General features: G+C 44.6%; 1 protein-coding gene across 1 annotated transcript in view; it reads left to right on the plus strand.

The window, feature by feature from the left end:
- Positions 1-319: 319 nt before the first annotated feature.
- Positions 320-26,819, plus strand: part of LOC149323385 (putative CENPB DNA-binding domain-containing protein 1) — a 49,554-nt gene continuing 23,054 nt past the window's right edge. The window contains exons 1-2 of the mRNA XM_089540370.1: positions 320-689; positions 3,530-4,166. Coding sequence (XP_089396496.1) covers positions 3,539-4,166 — 628 coding nt within the window. The 5' untranslated portion in view covers positions 320-689; positions 3,530-3,538. The remainder of the gene's footprint in view (positions 690-3,529; positions 4,167-26,819) is intronic.

A 26,819-nucleotide genomic window follows, 5' to 3' on the forward strand; every position in this document is an offset into this window, starting at 1 on the left:
GAAGAGAATACCAAAGGATAACAACAACAATAATAACAATAATAACAATATTTGCAGGAATGGAAGCGACTAGGCAAGGCCACAAAACAGCAAAAAACGCATGCCACTGTCTCAACCCAGAAAAGAGCAAGCAAGTCCATGTGGGGGGATTTTGCAAAGAGAATACCAAAGGATAACACCAATAATAATAATAGCAATACACTGGTGCCTCGGGATACGAAATGATCGGGTTACGAAATTTCCGGGTTACGAAAAACTTGGATTGGAAAAAACTGTTTCGGGTTACGAAATATTTTTCGGGTTACGAAATGCATTTCGGCGCGAAATTCAAATGATGCAAAGTGCAGCTACAGGCTTTCCAGGGCTAACGGAAAGCTAAGGGGGCTGGGTTAGGGGTTAGCTTTGGCGCGAATTTTGAATTTCGTTAGCAGCAGTGATTGGCTTGAGAAATCAAGCTGATCATCTGGATTGGCTAACGAAATTGGGGGGGTGGCCTGGCTTGAGAAACAAAAGCCGGCTTCCATTGATCTGCTCCTTTGTCTGGCCTTGTGGACTGTCTGAGCAAGAGTTTCTTCTGAGCTCTAACTCTTGGTTCCACTGTTGGTCTGGACTTTTCCTGGCTTTCTGCCTTTGGACTTTGCCAGGTGTACTCTTCGGATCAAGACCGGCCATCAGGAATTTCTCTACAGGTAGGTGGATGGATTTTTACCTTCTTCTTGTGGGGTGAGACAGTGTGAGCATGCTTTTGCTGTGTGGATTATGGGCTTGGGGTGCTGGTTTGCTTTTTTTTTTTTCTTTGCTGTTTTCAAAGTGTGGAGTGTGGGTTTTAAAACTTTGGCCATGGTCCCATGTGGGCCAGAGAGTGTGACCTTGGGGTGGCATTTTCAGATTTTGGGTTTCTGGCCTTTGGGTTTGTGTTCTTGGGTGCTTTGGTCATGGCTGTGATGATTTGAAAGTGTGGGCATCCATTTTTGCAAGTTTGGCCTTGGTCCCATGTGGGCCAGAGAGTGTGACCTTGGGGTTGCATTTTCAGATTTTGGGTTTCTGGCCTTTGGGTTTGTGTTCTTGGGTGCTTTGGCCTTGGCTGTGATGTTTTCAAAGTGTGGGGTGTGAGTTTTAAAAGTTTGGCCTTGGTCTCATGTGGGCCAGAGAGTGTCACCATAGGGTGGCATTTTCAGATTTTGGGTTTCTGGCCTTTGGGTTTGTGTTCTTGGGTGCTTTGGCCTTGGCTGTGATGTTTTCAAAGTGTGGGGTGTGAGTTTTAAAAGTTTGGCCTTGGTCTCATGTGGGCCAGAGAGTGTCACCATAGGGTGGCATTTTCAGATTTTGGGTTTCTGGCCTTTGGGTTTGTGTTCTTGGGTGCTTTGGCCTTGGCTGTGATGTTTTCAAAGTGTGGGGTGTGAGTTTTAAAAGTTTGGCCTTGGTCCCATGTGGGCCTCAGAGTGTCACCATAGGGTGGCATTTTCAGATTTTGGGTTTCTGGCCTTTGGGTTAGTGTTCTTGGGTGCTTTGGTCATGGCTGTGATGTTTTCAAAGTGTGGGATGTGAGTTTTGCATGTTTGGCCTTGATTTGATGTGGGCCAGAGAGTGTGACTTTGGGGTTGCATTTTCAGATTTGGGGGTTTTGGCCTTTGGGTTTGTGTTCTGGGGTGCTTTGCTCATGGCTGTGATGTTTTCAAAGTGTGGGATGTGAGTTTTGCATGTTTGGCCTTGATTTGATGTGGGCCAGAGAGTGTGACTTTGGGGTTGCATTTTCAGATTTGGGGGTTTTGGCCTTTGGGTTTGTGTTCTGGGGTGCTTTGCTCATGGCTGTGATGTTTTCAAAGTGTGGGATGTGAGTTTTGCATGTTTGGCCTTGATTTGATGTGGGCCAGAGAGTGTGACCTTGGGGTGGCATTTTCAGATTTTGGGTTTCTGGCCTTTGGGTTTGTGTTCTTGGGTGCTTTGGTCATGGCTGTGATGATTTGAAAGTGTGGGCATCCATTTTTGCAAGTTTGGCCTTGGTCCCATGTGGGCCAGAGAGTGTGACCTTGGGGTTGCATTTTCAGATTTGGGGGTTTTGGCCTTTGGGTTTGTGTTCTTGGGTGCTTTGGTCATGGCTGTGATGATTTGAAAGTGTGGGCATCCATTTTTGCAAGTTTGGCCTTGGTCCCATGTGGGCCAGAGAGTGTGACCTTGGGGTGGCATTTTCAGATTTTGGGTTTCTGGCCTTTGGGTTTGTGTTCTTGGGTGCTTTGGTCATGGCTGTGATGATTTGAAAGTGTGGGCATCCATTTTTGCAAGTTTGGCCTTGGTCCCATGTGGGCCAGAGAGTGTGACCTTGGGGTTGCATTTTCAGATTTTGGGTTTCTGGCCTTTGGGTTAGTGTTCTTGGGTGCTTTGGTCATGGCTGTGATGATTTGAAAGTGTGGGCATCCATTTTTGCAAGTTTGGCCTTGGTCCCATGTGGGCCAGAGAGTGTGACCTTGGGGTTGCATTTTCAGATTTGGGGGTTTTGGCCTTTGGGTTTGTGTTCTTGGGTGCTTTGGTCATGGCTGTGATGATTTGAAAGTGTGGGCATCCATTTTTGCAAGTTTGGCCTTGGTCCCATGTGGGCCAGAGAGTGTGACCTTGGGGTGGCATTTTCAGATTTTGGGTTTCTGGCCTTTGGGTTTGTGTTCTTGGGTGCTTTGGTCATGGCTGTGATGATTTGAAAGTGTGGGCATCCATTTTTGCAAGTTTGGCCTTGGTCCCATGTGGGCCAGAGAGTGTGACCTTGGGGTTGCATTTTCAGATTTGGGGTTTCTGGCCTTTGGGTTAGTGTTCTTGGGTGCTTTGGTCATGGCTGTGATGATTTGAAAGTGTGGGCATCCATTTTTGCAAGTTTGGCCTTGGTCCCATGTGGGCCAGAGAGTGTGACCTTGGGGTTGCATTTTCAGATTTTGGGTTTCTGGCCTTTGGGTTTGTGTTCTTGGGTGCTTTGGCCTTGGCTGTGATGTTTTCAAAGTGTGGGGTGTGAGTTTTAAAAGTTTGGCCTTGGTCTCATGTGGGCCAGAGAGTGTCACCATAGGGTGGCATTTTCAGATTTTGGGTTTCTGGCCTTTGGGTTTGTGTTCTTGGGTGCTTTGGCCTTGGCTGTGATGTTTTCAAAGTGTGGGGTGTGAGTTTTAAAAGTTTGGCCTTGGTCTCATGTGGGCCAGAGAGTGTCACCATAGGGTGGCATTTTCAGATTTTGGGTTTCTGGCCTTTGGGTTTGTGTTCCTGGGTGCTTTGGTCATGGCTGTGATGATTTGAAAGTGTGGGCATCCATTTTTGCAAGTTTGGCCTTGGTCCCATGTGGGCCAGAGAGTGTGACCTTGGAGTTGCATTTGCAGATTTGGGGGTTTTGGCCTATGGGTTTGTGTTCTGAGGTGCTTTGGTCATGGCTGTGATGATTTGAGAGTGTGGGGTGTGAGTTTTGCAAGTTTGGGCCAGAGAGTGTGACCATGGGGGTGGGGGTGGTTTCCAATTGTGGCTTTTGCTCAGTGCCTGTGCCTTTTGTCCTTTTTAGGCTTGAGCTATGGCTCCCAAGAAAGCCACAGATAAAAGCGGCGGTGACAAAAAGAAGAGGGCTCCCTTGTCCTTGGAGGACAAGAAGGAAATCATCGCCAAGCACGAGAGGGGCGTGCGCTTGGTGGACATTGCCAAGGAGTATGGACGAAACCCTTCGACAATTGGCACTGTCCTCAAGCAGAAGGAGGCCATCAGAGCTGTTGTGGCTCCAGCGAAAGGCGTGACAACGATTGCCAAGCAGAGGACACCGAAGCACGAGGAGATGGAGCGCCTGCTGCTCCTCTGGATTAAGGAAAAGGAGCGAGTCGGGGACACTGTGACCACCTCGGTCATCTGTGAGAAGGCCACCACCATTTTCGAAGACCTGGCCAGCAAGGAGGCAGGTGAAGGAACTTCTTCCCAGGAGGAGCCAGCCACCCCGGAATTCAAAGCATCACGTGGCTGGTTTGAAAGGTTCAAGAAGAGGACCGGGATCCACTCTGTCGTCCGTCACGGCGAGGCGTCCAGCGCAGACCACCAGGCCGCCGAAGCATTTGTCATCGAGTTCAAGGCCATGGTGGAGGAGGAAGGCTACGTCCCGCAGCAAGTGTTCAATTGCGACGAGACGGGCTTCTTCTGGAAGAAGATGCCTCGCCGCACCTACATCACCCAGGAGGAGAGGAGATTGCCAGGCCACAAGCCTATGAAGGACCGCTTCACACTTGCGTTGTGTGCCAATGCCAGCGGGGACTGTAAGGTCAAGCCCCTGTTGGTGTACCACTCTGAAAATCCAAGGGCCTTCAAGGCACACAACATTCAGAAGGACAGGTTGCCAGTGATGTGGCGTTCCAATGGCCGCGCATGGGTCACACGCCTCCTTTTCGTGGAATGGATCAACAGTGTCTTCGCCCCGACTGTGAAGCGGTACCTGGAGGAAGAGGATTTGCCCTTGAAGTGCCTCCTCCTCTTGGACAATGCTCCTGCGCACCCGCATGGCCTGGAGAAGGACATCCTTGATGAGTTCTCCTTCATCAAGGTCCAGTTTCTGCCGCCCAACACGACCTCCCTCTTGCAACCCATGGACCAGCAGGTGATTGCCAACTTCAAGAAGATCTACACCAAGCACCTGTTCAAGCGTTGTTTTGATGTGACGGAGAGCACACAGCTGACCCTTCGAGAGTTCTGGAAGCAGCATTTTGATATCGTCGTGTGCTTGAAGATGGTGGACTTGGCCTGGCAGGAGATCACCAGGCGCAACCTGATTGCTGCGTGGAGGAAGCTGTGGCCTGATGCTTCTTCCTTGGAAGGGTCACAGACCGAGGGTGCTGAGCCAGGTGAAGAAGAAGAGGTTGCTGAGATCGTCTCCATCGCAAGGTCCCTGGGACTCGACGTGGACAACGAGGACGTGGAGGAACTCATCGAGGAGCACAGCGAGGACCTGACAACAGAGGACCTGAAGGCCTTGGCGGCCATGCAACACTCCGCCGTGGATGAGGACGTGCTCCATTTCGACAGGGGCCAGCAGGAGGAGGCTGCGGGGGCATTTTTGCCAACAGCAGAAATTAAAGACATTTTGCGGCAATTCCACAATGTGTCTTCATATGTTGAGAAGCACCACCCTGAGAAGGTGCTCACCAGCCATGCCATTGCCCATTTTGATAATGTCTGCCTTAGCCATTTTAAGAACGTGCTTAAGGCCCGGCAAAAGCAGACATCCTTGGACCAGTTCTTCACTAGAGAGGGAGAACCGTCATCCAAGAAGGGAAAAGGTGACCCTTAAAAAAAAGGTGACCCTTAAAAAAAACACCAAATTTAAAAAAAAAAAAATTGTTGTTAAACTGGTTAACTTTGTTAAATTGGTTGCATTGGCTAAATTGGCTGAATTGGTTGAATTGGCTAAATTGGCTAAATTGGCTGAATTGGTTGAATTGGCTAAATTGGCTAAATTGGCTGAATTGGTTGAATTGGCTAAATTGGCTGAATTGGCTGAATTGGTTGAATTGGGTTGAATTGGTTTAAATTTGGCTTTTTTGGCTGCCCCTCTCCTCCTCCTCCTGCCTCACTCTGAGATGCCAGGACCAGATGCCAAGACCAGCAAAAGATAAGTCAAAAACATTTTTTTTCTTTTTTTCTTTATCCTTTAGAAACTTTAGAATGGACCTGCCAGTCATTGTTAAGCTCTTTAGTGCCTCAGGCAACTTTGTATTACATTGTATTGTAGGGTACTTAGCTTAATAGGCCTCTATTGTACCTTTGTTTTCACTTGCAGGTTCAGTCTGAGGTCATAGAACGCATTAGTTATTTTCAATGGAAAAAGCGTTTCGGGTTACGAAATTTTCGGCTTACGAAAGGAATAGCGGAACGAATTAATTTCGTAACCCGAGGTAGCAGTGTATTTGCAAGAATGGAAGCGACTAGGCAAGGCCACAAAACAGCAAAAAATGCATGCCACTGTCTCAAACCACTTTCTTTCTCTCCCTTCCTCCCTCCCTCTCACTCCTACCCTCCCACCCCCCTCTCTCTATCTCTCTCTCTTCTCCCCTCCCTCCCTCTCTCTCTCTCTCTCCTCTCCCTCCCACCCTTTCTCTCTCTCTCTCTCTCTCCTCCCCTCCCTCTCTCTCTCTTCTCTCCCTCCCACCATCTCTCTCTTTCTCCTCCTCCTCTCCCTCCCTCCCTCCCTCCCTCCCCCCTCTCTCTCTGCCTCCTCCTCCTCCCCCCCCTGCCCCTCCATTTATAGGAGGGAGGAGGGAGGACGGAGCCAGGAGGGAGGTGGGCGGAGCCAGGAGGGAGGTGGGCGGCGCCCATTTGAAGGCCTGGTGCGGCTGCTGCAGCCCCGTTTCAGGGCTCCGGAGGCCGCATCGGGCCTCCTAATGGGCGCCGCCATTTTGAAGGGCAAAATGGCGGCCGGAGTGGCCGAAATCGGCGGCGATTTCAGCGGCAGGAGGGACCGGGGGCAGGCAGAAAGGCGCCCACGGGCCGCATCCGGCCCACGGGCTGGAGGTTGCCGACCCCTGTCTTAAGGGATCATTTGGCCCTCTGGTAGACACTAAGGGGCAACATCTCACGAGGGTGATGTTAACCCTCCCTCTCGGAAATTTGAGCTATATTAAGAAATTCCCTTAATTAGAAACTTCCTAACAGAGGAAAGCTAGACTTTGCTCATTGACAATTCTGTCATGCAATCTGTGACAAGAATTTCACTGACACGCTTCTATCACAGTGTTTATGGGGTGAGATTATAGGAGGTTTACATAGTTATATAATCAGTTATCATCTCCTGAAACCTCTTCATTATTTGTTAGCAGCAAATCATGAAAGGGAGGTTGTCCCTCTGAGCTGGTCTAGCTGAACCTTTGAATTTTCTTTTTTCTTTTCTTTCCTGAATGCTTTATTCTTAATCTTCCATTTGCCTGTCTTGTTGATTTCTCTGTTTAATTAGGAGTTTACCGCATTGCTAAAAAACCCCAACTTACCCTGGCTGTGTTGAAGTCTCTTTCAGGATAAAGTTGGATATTATTATACGCCAAATGCAGTCAATGCCACCAGCCGGGTGCAACCCGGATAAGTTCCGGCTAGACGCTGTGCTCAGGCAGGCAGCCTTTTTTCAAAACTGGGAAGCTCCTGGCTTTGCAAATTGGCTGGCTGAGCATGGCTTCTAGTCGGAAGTTAGCCGGGCTGCACTTGGCTGGCGGCATTGGCGGCATTTTGCATATGATAATACCCAACTTTATCCCAAAAGAGACTTCAACATGGCCAGGGTAAGTTGGATTTTTTTAAAGAAATGCGGTAAACTCCTTAGTCTCTGTGTTTTATGTAGCAAAACATTACCTCCACCACCACAGTTTGTTAATTAGGTGTTAAATGGCAAGTAGTCTCAGTCAGCACAAAAAAGACATAATATTTTTGAGGTATTTAAGAGTATTTATGATGGGACCAAATCCCAAGTTTGTTTTCTGCCTTCAGTGCAAACAATAAATAAGCAGGGGTTTATTTTATTTTTTAAAAATTCACCTTACACGACTAGCAGTTTGCTGCAACAAAAGGGCACCACATCAAAAAGGATGTTGGCAAGCTGGAGCGTGTTCAGAGGAGGGCAACTGGTGAAGGGTCTGGAAACCATCAAGTCCTGTGGGGAGCAACTTATGGAGCTGTATATGTTTAGCCTGGAGAAGAGAAAGTTAAGAGGTGATATGACAGCACTGTTTAAATATTTGAAGGGATGTCATATTTATGATGGAGCAAGTTTGTTTTCTGCAGCTTTAGAGACTAGGACCCAGAGCAATGCATTCAAAGTACAGGAAAACAGATTCCACCTAAACATTAACAAGAGCTTCTTGACAGTAAGAGCTGTTTGGCAGTGGAACACACTCCCTTGAAGAGTGGTGGAGTCTCCTTCTTTGGAGGTCTTTAAACAGAGTGTGGATGGCCATCTGTCAAGAGTTCTTTGATTGTGTATTCCTGCATGGAAGAAAGGGGCTGAATTGGATGGCCCTTGAAGTCTGTTCCAACTCTATGATTTTGTGATTCTAGCTTGAGAGGTAGCCCCAAGTGGTCACGCTCATGAAGGAGGCAGAACAAAATTCAGGCACCTGGAGCATGACCCAGAGGAAAAGAAGAAAGGGAATGGCCGCAGTAGCTCTCATTCCTGTGTCTTCCTACTACCCCAACTTAGAAAGCCAAATCCAAAAGAGATGGATTCAAGGGAGTATGGGGCCATGACAGCTTCCAGTGCTGGCCCAAATCTAATGCTTTTAGAAGCAGCAGCTGGATTGTCAGAGGGATTTTGCCAACTGGACTGCTAGATATAGCCTAGCAGGTTATACTTAGCAGTCCAGTTGGCAAAATCCCTCTGCTCTCATCACCCCCAGCATCCTTATGCTGCATCGCTGAATCTCACCCATTGGGTTTTTGACAGAATAAAGAAGAAAAAAAGTACCTTATCCAAATATGCTATCATGCCATTATCCCTATCATGTATCTTAATTCAACTTTAAAAGACTTAGCTGACTGAAGCTCTCAACCTAAGAGGATGAGTGCCAGAACAAAAGCAATGTGTGTGCTATTCTGTGATAAAGTAACACTGCAGTGTTCCGTATTATGAAGTGATCTAGAGGAGCCTGGAATTGAAGAGCAGAGAGCTTTGGACTCTACAGGCGTAATCTTGCTTAATATATATATATATATATATTTTACTGCTAAGAGATTACATGTATACAGTGAGCCTTTCACATTCGCTAGGGGTCAGGGACACAGGTCTCCCATGATAGTGGAAAAACTGCAAATAAAAACAACACTTAAAAAAAAACTGAAAAAACACCTCTCTAGTAATCTCTAGATCCTCCAGTGCAACTTTATGGTCAACAACCGTAGAGTAGTGTTAGAGGACCTACAAATGCCGAGAGGTGTTCTCTCTAGGTACCTCTAGGTCCTCCAGCACAACCTTTGATGCAAGTGTAGCATAGAGTCATGCTGGAGAACCTAGATCAGTGATGACGAATCTATGGCACACATGCCAGAGGTGGCACTCAGAGCCCTCTCTGTGGGCACATGTGCCATCGTCCCAGCACAGAGTTTGCCAGAGTTTGTTACTAGAAAGCCAGAGGGACATGGCACTTTGCAATAAATAAGTGGGTTTTGGGTTGCAGTTTGGGCACTCGGCCTCAAAAAGGTTCACCATCACTGACCTAGATAGAGATTCCTAGAGAGAATATATCAATAAAATCTGCAAATAATCAAATCCACAAAAATCAAAACTGGAAAATGTGGATGACCAATTGTAGGTCAGAACATCAATTACAAGTTTACAAGTTTCAATTCCTAGGATTCTTTAAGAGAAAACATGAATACCATAAAACTAATCTATGCTTATTGCATATCCTACTCCCTATTGCATTTATTCATAATGAATCAGAGAGCCGACCATTTTCTGTGTATGTATGTATCAAAGAGAAGCTTCCCCTCAACCTCTGACTAGTAGTCACACATCTCTCTCAGCCATCTTTGAGCTGTACTTCAAACATTTCTATTCAACATGGAAAGTCAGGATGCAAATTTGCAAAGAATTTCAATTGGGAGGATGCAGCATATGGGATGTTTGTGCTTTTCTCTTGGGAGCTGCCACATTTTTTTTGCTAGCCCCACCCCTGTGTCTTAAATTTTAGAAACCTAAATTCACCTTCCACCACCACCCGTCTGCTAAAAAAAATGGGCACTACAATTCAAAAAGGATGTTGACAAGCTGGAGCATGTTCAGAAGAGGGTGAGCAAAATGGTGCAAACTCTAGAATCCGTGAAGCCCTATGAAGAGAGACTTAGGCCTGTTACAGACAGGCCAAAATAAAGCTGCTTCGAGTCACTTTGGAGGTATGGTATTTCAATGATGCATGCGTCCTAAGAGTCCAAAAACCGCACCAAAGCTGCACTGCAGTCCTTAGGACTGGAGTGTGCCTTTGGTGTGGCTTTTGGACTCTTAGGACGCATGCATCATTGAAATACCATACCTCCAAAGTGACTCGAAGCAGCTTTATTTTGGCCTGTCTGTAACAGGCCCCAGGGAGCAGGATATGTTTAAGCTGGGGAAGAGAAGGTTGACATCTGATATGATAGTCCTGTTTAATTATCTGAATACAGAATTTTAATACAAAAAATCAGGAGGTGAGGCTTTTCTCCTGAAAACAGAGATATGAGCTGGTGGAATACTTTACTTGAGAACCTGGCCTTCTGGAAAAAGAAGACGTGTGTTACTTTCTCCAACACTGACCAGCAATAGGCAGAGGTTTTAACTGTTTAAATTTGTTCATGACAGAAATGACAGGATGGTTTTAGCATCACAGAAGCAAGCCTGGCAAAAATTTGATGAGAGTGAAAGAGAGAGATGGCTTGATATACGGTGGATTTGATGGCTTTAGTCACTTTCTTTAGAGAAAAATGACTTTTTCTGCCTCTGGCTGGGAAAGACCTGGTAAGACAAATTTCCATGATTCTTGGTAGAAAGAGTGGATCTGGCCCCATATTCTGATTTAGTCCACTGATTTATCCAGCCTGGTCATGCGCTCCCAAAGGCATCTGCTAGTACCACTAGGGAAGTAGGCAAAATGCATTTAGTTGATCCCATCCTGAAGCAGCAGGCATGGTGTTTCTTGATGTTTATGGAAGGGTATGCAGAGTGACCAGATGTCATAACCACCAAGAAGGACAAGGCACTGCAAAATGCAGGATGTTCAAGAAAAATGTAGGACATGACCAACTAAAAAGCTCAGAACACTCATATAATTATAAATCTGTGCTTCTTAGTGATGCCTCAGATGGAGGACATTTTGGAATTCCTCCTGGACAGAAGGCGGGCACTGGTCATCCTGTATGCAGAACAGGGTTCAAACCCCAGCTCAGCCATGGGAACCCACTAGGTGACCTTGGGTAAGTCACACTCTCTCAGCCTCAGAGGATGGCAATGGCAAACTCCCTCTGAAGAAACTTGCCGAGAAAACCCCATGACAAGATCACCAAAACTTGGAAATGACTTGAAGGCACACAACAACAACAACAACAACAACAACAACAACAACAACAACAACAAAATGCTTTGCTCCTGGCTTTTTTATATATAGAGAGTAAAAGAATTTTACAGCAGAATTGTCATCTGGCCAAAAAAGCATCAGGCTGGCCTGATTTTGTGCCTTTCACAGCAGGTGGGTTTGCAGAAACCAGGTAATGCTTTGCCTGTCACACAGAATGGAGTATGAAGAATACCATCAGTTCTATGGAGCAGTTCTGTCATTTGCTAATGTCAGGGTATCAAGTCATTACTGAAGGCAGTGTTACCAGAAGGGGCAGTGTAAAAGGTGGCAACTCTTGCTTACACGAAGACTGTAAAATTTGGAGGCAGGTGCCAGGTTCTTCTTTGGTAATGCAGCAGATGGTAAACTTATTTGCACTGCAGGAAATGTATCGCAGAAGAAGTACCTTGTTGTATTGCTAATGGAATTCAAAATTTATGTCCTAGACTTTGGAAGGTTTTGTTCTCGGTGCCACATGGCCAGAAGGAAGAGAGGCCTGCTTGCATAGATAGCCCTCCACAGAACAACATGACAATATCTTGAGAAAATGCAGGCCTGTCACTAACATTGTCATTTTATATATATTTTTTCTCCTGTATGATTTTTTTAACACCTTGGCCTGACGAAGCAGCTAGTGGAGCTTTGAAAGCTTGCATTATATATTTTGTGCATTGTGGTTGAGCAAATAAAGACATCACTGTTTTGTGAATTTTGGATGTTCTTGTTCTTTGCAGGAAATGTGGTACTCTGAGAGAACACTTTATGCTTTAGGATTGCCCAGAGCTTGGAAAAGTAACATTTCCATGTTGGCTGGGGGATTCAGGAAGTTTTGATTTCTTCCTCAAGGCTGATATATCCCCCATCCTCACATATACCCCCCCCCCCCACTTTTTTTTGTTGCTTTTAAAAGTGTATGATATGGAGAAAGGGTATTTTCATCTGATACACAGGTAAAGGGAGCCAGTGTGGTGTAGTGGTTTGTTCATTCGGCTATGACTCTGGAGACCTGGGTTCAATTCCCTGCTGAGCCTAATAGATTCCCTGGCCGAGCTGACACAGCTGGTCTCGGAGCTGGTGTTGGAGTCTCCCAGGCTTCTTGTCCAGGGGGACCTCAACATCCCCTTCGAGTCTAGCTCATTACATCTAACAGGTGCAGCTCAGGAGTTCATGACTTCCATGACAGCATGGGCCTGCCCCAACTGGTCTCAGGGCCAATACATTGTGCTGGTAATACACTTGATGTGGTTTTTAGTACAGATCAGGAACAGCTGTGGGCAGAGGTGATTCAGACCTCTGCTCTGTCATGGACTGACCATTTCCTGGTCAAGTTGGGACTGAAGGCCACTACCCAGATCCCCCTCGGGGGTGGAGGACCTATTAAAATGGTCCGCCCTTGAAGACTGATGGAACCCAAAAGGTTCCAAGAGGCCCTAGAGGGTTTTATGGTTGAGAATGACGGGGATTCTGTCGAAGCCCTGGTTGATACCTGGAATAATGGCCTTACCAGGGCTACAGACACTATCGCTCCTTTTCAGGCCACTTCAAATAAAAAAAACCCTTGGTATACAGATGATCTTCGCCAAATGAAGTGGGCTACACAACGACTAGAACACCGCTGGCGGAAACATCAGCGCTTATCTGACAAGACACTCCATAAGAACTTATTGGATTCTTATGAAGTGGCAATAGATGCAGCAAAGAATCTATTCTTTGCATCTGCAAAGTCTCGTCCAGCAGAGCTATTCAAGGTGGTTAAAGAGTTAACCCAGTTGCCTCCCACCTCGAACCCTTTATTGACACCAAGTAAAGCTTGCTGTGATGCTTTTAATGACTTTTTTGCAGACAAAATCTCTTGAATAAGGGCTGATCTTGATGCCGGCATTGTAACAGAAACTATAAGAGAGGTATCCATTGACTCCGCGTACTGTATTGAACTGGATCACCTTGAGTTTGTAAATACCAATGAAGTGGACAAGCTCCTTGGAAGCATAAGGAAGACGACGTGCCCCCTCGATCCTTGCTCATCATGGTTGACCACCCAGGGAGGGGAGGCAATAATAACATCATTACAGCTTATAATAAATGCATCCTTTTGGGTAGGAATATTTCCATCTAAACTGAAACAAGCGATAGTAAAACTGCTTTTGAAGAAACCCTCCCTAGATCCCCTGATGAGAAACAACTATAGACTGGTCTCCCTTTTACCACTCTTGGGCATAGTGATTGAGAGGGCAGTCGCCTTCAAGCTCCAGGCTGTCTTGGACAAAACTGATTATCTGGACCCATTTCAAACTGGCTTTAGAGTTGAGGCGGCCATGGTTGCCTTAGTTGATGATCTCCGTCTGGGCATCGACAGGGGAAGTGTAACCCTGCTGGTGCTCTTGGACATCTCAGCTGCATTCGATACCATAGACCATGGTATCCTTTTGGAATTCCTGAGGGAGTTAGGTATTGGGGGCACTGCGCTCCAGTGGTTCCATTCCTACCTCTCGGGTAAATTCCAGAATAGTTGCTCCTCTAAGAGAGTGCTGACAACTGGTGTCTGTCAGGGCGCCATTCTATCCCCCATGCTATTTAACATTTACATGAAGCCACTGGGATAGATCATCCAGAGACATGGGGTGTGGTGTTATCAGTATGCTGATGACACCCAGATGTTTATCACACTATACTCTTAAAGTGCTACTATTCCACTTTGACTCCTCTAGCTGCCTCCTGTTGCATTCTGGGATTGGCAGTTTTAAGGAGGGGTATTTAGAATTCTCAGGCAGAGAACTTCTGGGGAAAATTTGTTGAAGGTGAATCCAACTAGATTGGTTTCAATCCCCCAAAGAACTTTTACTTTGGTGGCTCCTAAACTATGGAATAACTTTCCGGAAGAGATCCATCTTATTACCTCCTTGGAGGCTTTCAAGTGGGCAGTTAAGATGGATCTCTTCTGGCAAGCCTACCCACCCAATCTCTTGTAAGGACTTCACCCCAATCTTCTATTAAGGATGATGTATTGTTTTTAAAGTGTATTTAATGATGAATATTATATGTTTTATTCTTGTATACTATTGTTGTTGCTTGATTGTAATCCCGTTTCGATCCATCTGGGATCGAAATGTTGCAGCCCACATTCAATTTTGATTCCTAATAAACGGTAAGATATGATATTTTTATCATGAAAAAATATTTTTATTATATTTATTATTATTTATGGAAACCTGTTGAGTGAACTTGGGTAAGTCACACACTCTGAGCCCCAGAAAGCCCTATGATAGGTTTACCTTAGGGTCACCGTAAGTCATAAATGACTTGAAGGCACACAAAAACACATAAATAGATGTGGAGTTACTATTGAAGGTAAAGGTCTGAGCTGGTTAATACCAGCCAGCCATAGATCAAGTAATAGTTGTAGCAGTTAATGGGATGTTAAAGAAAGTAACATAGCAGTGGGTGTTGTTATTGCCATGGCATGGGCCGTAGGGGATGACTCTCCAATATATACAATAATGCCTGGAATCCTTTGTACGAGTGGCTTGGAGTGATGACACTAGAGATTACAAAAGGCAGGTGTACATTTAGACCTTGGGAAGTGCAGCCTTGGCCCAAAAATACAGGTACGTACATGTCAAAGCTCCCTTGTCTGGAGGCCAAACATGCCTGGCATCAAGTGTGTGAAAAGTTCATGATGGCTACAAGATGCAGCAAAAACATAGCAACACAAGCATTCTCCCTACAGAGTTTAGAGCAGGCTTCAGAGCAGAATGCCAGCAGCAAATCTTACTCTTTGTGATATATTTTAAAACATTAAAGAGGGCACAGCATTATTGAATACCAGAAATGAGCTGAAATGGTGTTGGTGCATTGTTTGTCCTGGGTTATTTGGAAAGAATCATCATGAGACTTTAGTGTTGTTGTTGTTTTAAGTATATCAGCCATGTTAACCCACTTGGGCAAGTCACACTCTCTCAACCTCTGAGAATGGCAATGTCAATGGCAAATCTCTGAACAAATCTTGCCAAGAAAACCTCATGGGAGCCTTAGGGTCTCCATAAGTCAGAAACTACATGCGAGCATGTTAAGGAGATGAACTTAAAGGACTCTTATACTCTGCTGAATTGATGATAAGTGAATGGTCTTTTCTCTTCTTCTAATTCCATGATCTGAACAGTGACAGGAAATTGGCATGGTGTTTTGTTTTTAAAGTGACATGAGTAGAATAGTTGTAACATTTTCTCTCATTACCAGCCAGGCCCATGTGTTTCATTTAAATGTTATTAAATGCTTTGATTTTGTTATATGCTGCCTTGTTGACCTATTTGGCCAACAGGTGGGTTAGAGAAAAACAAGACATACAGGTTTTTTAAAAAAACTCACTTTCCCCCAGTTTTTAAAAAGCCATCAGAGGATGTATGGAAGGCTTTAAAGGGACTGAGAAATGTGCTTTTAAAAGCTTATTTCGGAACATGACTCACATTTCAGGAAGCATGGGAATTATTTGCCCAACAGTTCTTTTTATTCCAAATCTTCATACTCAAACTTGAAATCTGGCCAAGAGCCGAAATTTCAGATTAGCTCTATTAAAAACTCAGTACAAAGGTAGATTTGACAACTTGCATTAGTTTAATGTCAAGCTGAATTAATATAGTTCAATTACCTGGCATTCCCATATATAAACGGATATATATATATATATCTGTCAGGTGTGGTAGATCTCAACCCAGAGATTTTGGGGAAGTTGGAATGTATCTATTGCCTTAAACCATCCATTTTTGGTTGTTGTTAACTACATTTGAGTTGGCCCCAACTCATGGCAACCCTGTGGATGAGACATCTCCAAGATTCTTGTTCGGCTTAGGTCTGGCAATTCAGGCTTGTAACCTCCCTGATTAAGTCTATCAATTAGAAAGCTTCCATAGTATCAAAATTGGCTGGCTGAGCACTGTTGCAGGATGGGTGATGGTTGGACAGTAGCGCAGCAATTTTGTGTATGATAAAATTAGTTTTAATCTGTTCCAGCTTGATCCTGTCCCGTGACTGCATCGGCGTGAAAATTACACTTGATAAACTCCTTAGTCTTTTGATTTCTTGGCTGAAGTCTCCATTCTGATCAATGTTTGATCCAAGGTATGGGAAATCTTTTACTATTTCAATTTCCTCATTGTCTAAGTTGAATTTATGTAGATACTCTGTGGTCATTATTTTTGTTTTCTTTATCTTCAGCAATAAGCCTGCCTTTGCACTTTCTTCCTTGACCTTCCTTAACAATTGTTCCAAGTCTGTAATGATATCTGTTAGTATTATGGTGTCATCTGCATACCTTAGATTGTTTATGCTCCTTCCTCCTATTTTCACTCCTTCTAAGTCTACACCTGTTCTTCATATGGTATTTTCAGCATATAAGTTGAACAAATAGGGTGATAAAATGCATCCTTGCCTCAACCCTTTGCCCATTGGGAACCATTCTGTTTCTACATATTCTTGTCCTAAGTACAGATATCTCATCAGGACTATCAGATGTGTTGGCACTCCCATGTCTTTAAGAGACATCCATAACTTTTCATGATCCATGCAGACAAATGCTTTGCTATAGTCTATGAAGTTCATGCTGATTTTTTTTCTGGAATTACTTGGTATGCTTCATTAGCTATTGTATGTTTGCAGTGTGGTCCCTAGTGCCTCTTCCTTTCCTGAGCCCCACTTGCACTTCTGGGATTTCTCTCTCCATTTTAGCATAATAATAAGCATAACCTCCCATGATTTCTTAAAAATCAAAGGCCTCCATCCCTAACCCTTAACCTTAAGATGCCAGCCACAGATGCTGGAGAAATGTCAGGAATAAACTCTTCTAGAACATGGCCACATAGCCCCAAAAAACCACAAAAAACGATGGATGCCAGCCATGAAAGCCTTCGACTTCAAGTTCTATGGAGTTCTTATTCTGCCTTAAGGATCCTATTACAAATTATCCATCAATCAATTTGTTTCATTTCCCTTGTCTGTACATTTCTATATAAAGACTGATTGGGCCAGAGAATACAAACTAACTTCAGTGGCTGTCCCCACTTTTTGTGTCGTGTCAACTATGCTCACAAATGAATTGGGTTGTCAACTGACCAGGAAAGATCACACCTAACTGCTTCTCCTGGTTTAGCACCAGTCAAAGAGATTTTGATCCCAGAGGCAGAGAACAGTTTATAGTCTCCTAGCTGAGCAAGACAAGGTGCCAGTCAAATTATTTTGGCACTTGACTCAGAAAATGCAACAAGTACCTCTCTCACATACCTGACAGTACAAATATTATAGCAACAGCTATCAATTTGCTGCCATTTCATGACATATAAAATCAGTTGCCTGAAGGGGATGCCTCACTTGGCTGAGCAACAAAGCCAGTTGTGGATGCACAAAACAGATAAGGCAAAGGTTTTCACAGTAAAGTGATCTCTGGAAAATGTCAAACTGCTATTGAAGACACTGCCATGGGTGTCTATTGAGAATCTGACAACCACACAAGTGAGGCACTCCAGCCCAGAAAGTGTTCTTACAACTAATCATGCAGATACCATAAAGATGATAAAAACCATATGTGTCTTTTCAAGTGCTCCAATTATCACCCAAGTATCCTCCATTTCAGTTAATGCATGTTACTACCAGCCACAGTACACAGTCAGCCCTCCCTATCCATGGATTAGTTATCCATGGATTCAAACATCCGTGGCTTGAAAATATTTAATATTTAATTCCAAAAAGCAAATCTTGATTTTGCCATTTTATATAAGGGACGCCATTTTATTATGCTATTTTATTTAATGACACTTGAGCATCCATGGATTTTGGGATCCACGGGGAGTCCTGGAACCAAACCCCAGCGGATACCAAGGGGCCACTGTATACATGTTTTAACTGTAAATGTCATGAACATGTACCTACCCAGTTGTTTTAGCCCACCTGATGGCTCATACCAACTTGCTACTAATTGTTTAATGAAATCTATTAAAGGTATGCTTGGTAAATGTCTGACTGTGTAGTGTATACCGACTTCATTCCCCTTTACTTTCTGAATCACATGTCCACACTCCTTCCAAGCTTTCTTCTTCCAGATTCCTCAGTCTGGTGAAGCTGGGAAGCTGAGGTTCACATGAACTAAACAAATAAAACAAAATAAAACTTTGCAAGGGAGTGGGAAAAATATGCAGGAAACTAACACCTGCCTTTCTTGCCCCCTGGCAGTCTTATTCTCTCATCACATTATGATGAACATATAAATTTGCCTTTCCCTGAGTGCTTACAACTTGAGGTCAAGCTTTAGAAATTAGGTTCATTAAAAACAACAATATTGTATCATTTCCCACACCCATCTCATTTCCATTTCCATTTCCTTTATGGCTGCAGTCCAGGGAAGTTTTTCCTGGAAACCTGGGCACAGAAGAACTCCCTTATTAATGTCCAGAATGCTGGCATGCCAGTGCCCTTGCACCCTTCATCTTGGGAAATGTAGTTCTGTAGGATGCTTGTCTGAGTCCATCACATTGACATGAAATGGACTGAAGACTACAGTACATTTCTCAGCAATCCTTGAGAACGGCAAACCACCATTACCTTTAGCCAGGGAGGGCTGTAGGAAGGGAAAGAGTGGTATTTGGGAGTGCCTGCAAGGTACCTTGAACTCTACAAATGGTGATAAATAACATTGTTGTTGCTGTTGTTGTTGTTGTTCTGTGCCTTCAAGTTGTTTCTGACTGATGGCGACCCTAAGGCAAAGCTATTCATAGGGTTTTCTTGGCAAGTTTCTTCAGAGAAGGTTTACCTTTGCCTTCCACTGAGGCTGAAAGAGTGTGACTTACCCAGTGGGTTTACATGGCCGAACTTGGGTTCATAGCCCAATGCTCATACCAGTACACCATGCTGGTTCTCCAATAATTAACTTCTACAATATATGTATATAAACCTATTACATTGTTATTTCTATGAACCACCTTGGGTCCCACTCCGGGAAAAAGGCATCATATAAAACAAACAAACAAACAAACATAACAAACAAGCTGCAAGTGGAATTGCCATATGGGCAGAATCATTACCTGAACAGACAGGCCAAAATAAAGCTGCTTCAGGTAACTTTGGAGGTATGCTGTTTAAATGGCACATGCATCTTAAAAGGCCAAAAGCTGCGCCAAAGCCACTCTCCAGTCCTTAGGACTGGAGCGTGGCTTTGACGCGGCTTCCAGCCCCTTAGGATGCATGCATAATTGAAACAGCATACCTCCAAAGTGACCGGAAGCAGCTTTATTTTGGCCTGTCTCTTCGGGCCCTCAATTTGGCAGGAACAGACCTAGTTAATCTTCAAATGTCCCACTTTTCCATCTCCCACTTTTCCTCTTGGGCCTCATCTTATTTCAGTTGGCAAAAATTGAGTTCAGAGGGCAAAGCTAGTTGGCACTCAGCTATCTCAGGTGTGAGGATGGCAGAGGAGATGGTGAAATCTTGTCCTTCCCTATTAAGGCTCAGGGGAAAGTGAACTTAATCCACTATTAGATGGGTTATGTCTTCTCTGCTTGCACAGAACTGTGCAGCAGATAATGCAGCTCCATACAACTTTAGCAAATGTGACAGACAGCCTGGTCTAGTGGTTTGAGTGTTGGACTACAACTCTAGAGACCAGGGTTCAATTCTCTGCCATGAAATCCACTGAGTGACCTTGGGCATGCCACACTCTCTCAGCCTCTGAGGAAGGCAATGGCAAACTTCCTCTGAACAAATCTTGCCAAGAAAACCTCATGATAAGGTTAGCCTTAGGGTTACCAAAAGTTGCAAGTGACTTGAAGGCACACAGACAACAAACAACATCAGCAATGTCAAGCAGGAACACAGACATGCAGACTTTGGGCACTGTGGCAGATTCCTTAAGAAACTCAGCAAGTTGCTGCAGAACTCCGGTCAGGAGTGTTGGGACGGTTTCATTTCTATAGAAGAGGAAGGGATTTGACAGCTGAATACACTTTCTGAATTTTAAAACAGCATTGAAGACCACTTTCTTCTAGCGGGCTTATCCAGATTATTTTTTAAATGGTGACTTTTCAATGATGAATTTGAAATGTGGATTGTTTTAATATGTGTATATCTTGTGCTTTTAAACTGTATGTATGCACTTTTAAATTGATGTCTGTTTTAACTGATGTGCTGTGCTTGTTAATTATTGTTCCTCACCTCGATCCATGGCAAGAAGCAAGTCAGAAATAAATAAATAAATCTTGTTCTTTTCTACAGCAATTAGATGTAGTCCATACTCATCACTGAAATGGTGGTGGGTATGACCTTTGTGTAATGGTTTGAGTGTTGGACCACAACACTGGAGACCAAGTTTCAACTCTCAGCTCAGCCATGAAACCCATAGGTGACTTTGGGCAAGTCATACTCTCTCAGCCTCAGGGGAAGGCAATGGCAAACTTCCTCTGAACAAATCTTGCCAAGAAAACCCCAGGATAGGGCTTAGGCCTTAGCGTTGCCATAAGTTGGAAACAACTTTAAGGCATACATCATAATCATCATCATCATTATAGCTTTATATATATATATATATATATATTCAAGCTCCTGTTTTTCTGTTTCTCCTCCTGTCTTCCCAGGGTTTGCTGCCTTGCTCCGTTTCGAGCATCTCCTCTTCCCTGGCACCCTTGTCACTTTCTCTCTGCCATGTCTTTTCTCTGCATGCTGTTTCGCGTTCCCTCTTTTCGTGCACCTTTGTGCCCCCCAGCCCCTTTGTGCCCATTGCGTTCCTTCTTTCTCTTTCAGCACCATTCCTCTTGTCTACCTCATACCCCTCCTTCCCTTCGCCCTCATGGGTGGTTTTGTCTCCTTGGTTTGTGTGGTCTGCCCGGCACATTCCAGCCCCTTTTCTCCTCAGGACCTGACATGTTCCCCATAGAAAAGGGGGATTTATCACATGGATTATGCTTTTCATTCTGGCTTTTGTTTTCAAAAATCTCACCTCATCCTTTCTCCTAACCCCTCCCTGTACTTTGTATACACAAACTTTACAATACACATAACTGAGGGTTTTTCTGGCATGCCTTCTGTATGCAATTCTGGATGCATTTTAGTTTGAATTACCTATCTTATGTTTCTTCTTTATACAGTCAGCTCTCCATTATCCAAAGATTTTTAATGCATGGATTTTACCATCAATGGCTTGAAAATATTTTTTAAAAAAATATTAATTCCCAAAAGCCAACCTTGATTTTGCTGTTTTATATAAGGGACACAATTTTACTATGCCATTGTCAATCAATCGATAGTTTTATTGTGATCAGTGATAATTTTCTACTATACCATTGTATTTAATGAGACTTGAGCATCCACAGGATCCTGGAACCAAACCACAGCAAATGCCAAGAGCCCATTGTAAATCTCACATGCAGGTCTGGCTGACATGGTTGTGTTCAAGGTATGTATCCTTGCATCAGAAGATTTGATTCCTGAACTCTCATGCTGTTGTTTGTTGTGTGCCTTCAAACTGTTTCCGACTTATGATGATCCTAAGGTGAACCTGTCATGGGGTTTTATTGGCAAGATTTGTTAAGAGGAGCTCTGCCATTGTCTGCCCCTGAGGCTGAGAGAGTGTGACTCACCCAGTGGGTTTCATTGCTCAGCTGAGAATTGAACCCTGGTCTACAGAGTCGTAGTCCAACACTCAAATCACTACGCCACACTCATACACACCACTATTTACTGATGAGTATGGCCTACATCTGATTGTTAGCCCCAACAAGAAAAGAACCATCGACTCAATGAGAATGTGGTAGGTCTGGCCTTGGAAAGTTCCACTGATTTACTAAATCCGCTTCAGCCTGAGCATTTCATTATGCACTATTGTGAATGATGATCCCAGCCATTGATAAGTTCATATCCCTAGCAAAAAAAAAGCCTGTCATTGGCTTTTGATGTAGAGTACATTAGTCAACATAGGCTGCATTCGCACTACAGAAATAATCCAGTTTGACACCACTTTAATTGCCATGGCTCAATGGTATAGAATTCTGGGAATTCAGGTTTTGTAAGATGTTTAGCCTCTATCAGAGAGCTCTGGTGCCACAACAAACTACATATTCCAGGATTCCATAGCACTGAGCCATGGCAGTTAAAGTGGTGTCAAATCAGACTGTTTCTGCAGTGCAGATGCAGCCTTAGTGGACAATAGTCTTCTCTGGCACCCCACTGTCATGGAATTTCTTTTTATTGTATACTAGAACTGCTTAATCTTAGAGTGAATCCGATTGCATTCATTACAGGATGACTGCAACTGAAGTACATTCAGCAACACTTGCCATTTCAACTGGCACATTCATGTCAGTGCATCTCCAGCATATGTCTGATCTGTTGATAGTTAGTTAGTTAGTTAGTTAGTTAATTAAATAATAATACCTCCAGCATATCTTCCTCCTCACTTTAACGGACAGAAAGTAGAAAAGAAGAAGATAAACCGGGGAGGAAAAAATGGTGTAAATGTTCACGCATGTGCTCGCTCGCGCGCGTGCACACACACACACACAAAGCATGCTGACATCTGCTCAAATGACAAATCTGGGGGGATTTACCAAGGAGCACATACTAGAAAATCTGACTTTCTGTGGCAAACAATGCAAACCGGAGCACCCAGGACCCTGAAATGAGAGATGCATATTGAAGGGGGAGAGCCTTGGGTTCAGTGTTGTTTGAATGCTCATCTGAACTTTAGCAACCCGAACAGTTTCTCAGTTTGCAGCAGTGGCAGCAAGGCCCTGGGTAAAAATGCACACACAGCAAAATCTATGTGGCAGAATAAATGGAGACATTCAGCAGTGCCTTGAAATAAAATCCAATTGGGGGGGGGGGAGAGAGAGAGAGAGAGAGAGAGAGAGAGAGAGAGAGAGAGCAGTTAGGGATTTGAGGCAGCAGGTTTGGCTGTTGGTGGTGTGTATGTGTACATCTGTGGCTATAGGAACTTTGCCCAAACTGCATTCAAAGCACTGAGTCTTTCAGCCTTTGCTTTCACTTGGAGGGAGAGGAGGGGGAAATGTGGTGGGGAGGGACGGTAGGCCATTCCATCAGTACAGAGGGGGAGATGTGTGGCTGTGGTCTTGCCAATGAATGGGCTGCATCGCATTGCTTTCCCTCTTGTGCAGTGGTGGAGCCCACGGCTTCGCCTCTGTATGGGTCAGCTGCTCCTCTTTGTAGTTAAAAATGGAGCAGAAAAGGGGAATGAGACGTGAAGAAATTTACTACACATATTGAACCAAAGCACTCATCCTGAGAAAATGCCATGGCCCTGTTTTTAATTACAAAGAAGGTGCCCAGTTGCTTTTGTTTGAGCAGCTGCCAGGATGAGGCCCTATTTAATGTGCAGTCATGAGAGTGGTGTGCAAAGGAGGGGGAGTGTGTCTAGGAAAGGGCTGTGGGTGAAATCCCACCGAAGGGGATTAAGGATCTGTGGCTGGGTTGTGGAAGGCTTAATCCTTCATAGAGCGACAATGACATTGGGGCAGACAAGTGGTGATTGTACCAATAAAGATCATTGGCTGGGAAAAGCTGGCCAGAGCCAGGTGAGTTGAGCCCTGGCTGGGTTGTGTCTGCAGAGTAACCAGTCATCCTCCTTTTTATAGGAGTTTATCACACAGGGGCTGATTTCGGCATTAAAAAGAGATTAAAACACATTTAAAGCATCCCACAAATGAAGCAGAAATGGCGAGCAATTGCGTGAATGATCATCACATGCAATTGCGCAAATAAAGTGATACTGGAAATGCATTGTCTCTGAAATCCCGAAAATAAGAAGATGTGCATGAATGTTTCTTTGTGACCACTTTAATGGCGATTTTTCTGGGATATTCACAGGATAAATTTCCGATCTCCTTCATGTGATAAACTCCCTAAACATGTCCTGCATTTCAACCTTCTCTCCAGGAGGAATTCCAAAATGTCTTCCTTTTGTTTTGTTTTTAATAAAGTTTTATTGCAAATAATTGCAAATAATTATAACAAAGAAGAAAACATTATGATTATATATACATCTATAGATATAGTTATCATATATCTTATTATATACTGTATAAATATTAATAAAATCTTGAGAAAAGTAGATCAATAACTCCAAACATTTCTTCAATTTCCACTTAAATTTAACACGTATGTCTTCCATTTTGAGCATGACTAAGAAGTATGAATATACATTTATATGAATGTTTTTAGCTTTTATTTGGTAATATCCTACATGTTTTCTTGACGGTCCAACATTTTGCAGTGCCTTGACCTCCTTTGTAGTTAGGACATCGGTCACCCTGTGTGTGTGTGTGTGAACTTTGGATAAGTTGGATAAAGTCCAATTTGTGTGGTTTTTGGCGTGTGTTGTGGCAGAGGGAATGAATATGGTGGGAGAAGCTCAGATGAACCCTTCCCAGCTCAAAGTCCCTGCTACTTCAGAGCTGACATAAATTTAGCAAATGGACTAGTGAACTATCACATGGGCAACCCTAGCTTAGGAAAGTTGAGTTGTCCATATAGCATCATCTAAATGTATATGGTCACTATGGCATGAGAAGCAGCATGATGTAGTGGTTTGAGTTTGGACTATGATTCCGGAGACCAGGGTTCAGTTCCCACCTCAGCCATGAAGCCTGATGGATGATCTTGGGTGAGTCACATGCTCTCAGTCTCAGTGGAAAGCCTTGGCAAACCTCCACTGATCAAATCTTGCCAAGAAAACCCCATGATAGGGTCACCATAAGTCAGAAATGATTTGAAGGCATGCAGCAGCAGCAGCAGCAACAACAACAACAACAAATTATGGCTTAAACAAGGACTGCTTTCAGAGAGCTAACAACAGTTCCAAGTCTCTGCACAGACAGAGAAAGGTAATGGTATGAGTAAATATAGCTAGGTATTGCAGAATGTGTTGGTTACTGTCTGGGATGAAGAGTAAGGATTGTATGAGATTAAGGGCTTCATGAGGATGAGAAGCAGTAGTGGTAGGGCATTACACAAGGGCTTTTATGTTTTAAAGTGACTTAGCTCATACAGAATTCTCTATTGCTAGAGGTTATGACTTTATATCAAGGGAACGGTGACTAATATTATATGCATCTCTGCATTAATATCATGAAATAGTTTATGCAGGCGGTTACAGAGAAAATGCATGTTCATGTCTCCGTCTTATGAATATTATTATTTTTTTAAAATGTGCTAGGGCTGGATCACATTTTCCCATCTTGATTCTGGTGTAAAAATGACTAAAAGTTGTTTACACGTAGGCTTGCCATATCCCACCTGGGGGCAGGACTTTCCCAGTTTGTGGCGGGTCCACACAGTCCCACCCCGGTTTGGCCCCGCCCCCAGGATTCCCTCCCCCCCAGCAAGGCTCTGGAGGCTCCCTGCATGGCATAGCCTAGAGAGCAGGTCTTCAGGACACCTGCCACTCAGAGCTATTGCCAGCCCACTTGGTATATATGTCTTGCAAGAGGCATTACTTTCCAGATTACAGTGAGAAAAGAAAAGGCCATAAATCGTTCATGTTTCACTGGGAGTCTAATCGCCTCATCTTTTAAACGTACAGTGGATCCTCCCTATACATGGATTTTCCATACGCGTATTTGAGCATACGCGCATGGCAAACCCGGAAGTTGTTCCTAATGGCGGCGCGCGTGCATGCGCGCCGCCATTAGGAACAAAGTCCCTCTCCTCCCCTCCTCTTTCCCCTCCTTCCTAACCTCCCTCCCTCCCTCCCTCCCACCCACCTACCTACCTACCTAAAACTAACCTACCTTCCCTCCCTCCCTCCCTCCCTCCCTCCCTCCTTACCTGTGTCGCCGCGCTGCCGCCGCCGCATCCTCGCTGCTGCCGCCGCCGCCAACCAGGGAGGAGGAGGCCAGGCCCCGTTCTCCCTGGTCGCCGCTGCTCAGGAAGAGCCGGCTGCAGCCTGGAGGACAAGGGGCCCTTGTCCTCCAGGCTGCAGCCGGCTCTTTAAGAGAGGCGGCGGCCAGGGAGGAGGAGGCCAGGCCCCGTTCTCCCTGGTCGCCGCCGCTCAGGAAGAGCCGGCTGCAGCCTGGAGGACAAGGGGCCCGTGTCCTCCAAGCTGCAGCCGGCTCTTCCTCAGCGGTGGCGACCAGGAGGACAAGGCCAGGCCTCTTTCTCCTGGTCGCCACCTCTCTTAAAGAGCCGGCTGCAGCTTGTAGGCCCCTTGGCCTCCAGGAGCAGCAGCCGGCCATTTTGAGGTGGCGGAGACCGAGGCCGCGAGGAGGACGAGGCCAAGCCTCTTTTCCCTCGCGGCCTCGGCCTCTGCCGCCACAAAACGGCTGGGTGCTGCTTCTGGAGGCCAAGAGACCTCCAGGCTGCATCCAGGCCACTTACAGCGGCGGCGGCGGCAGCAGCGAGGACGCGGCAGCAGCAGCGCGGCGACCCAGGTAAGAAGGGAGGGAAGGTAGATTAGTTTTAGGTAGGTAAGTAGGTGGGTGGGAGGGAGGGAGGTTAGGAAGGAGGGGAAAGAGGAAGGGGACTTTTCTGTCCAATGGCGGCACACGTGCACGTAATTTTTATTACTGCTTGTTTTATTTTATTTCATTAATTTTTATTACTGCTTGTTTTATTTTATTTCATTAATTTTTATTATTGCTTGTTTTTTATTTTATTACATTAATTTTTATTATTAAATATATCCACCCCTGCCTTGTTTTTTTTTAATTATTTTTTATTATTAAATATATGTAAGTGCATTTTCTGTGTATTTATGGCGCTTTGAAT

The sequence above is a fragment of the Sceloporus occidentalis genome, unplaced genomic scaffold (assembly GCF_023333645.1).
Source record: "Sceloporus occidentalis isolate IW3139 unplaced genomic scaffold, rSceOcc1.0.p SCAF_1, whole genome shotgun sequence".
NCBI classification, from domain to species: Eukaryota; Metazoa; Chordata; class Lepidosauria; order Squamata; family Phrynosomatidae; genus Sceloporus; species Sceloporus occidentalis.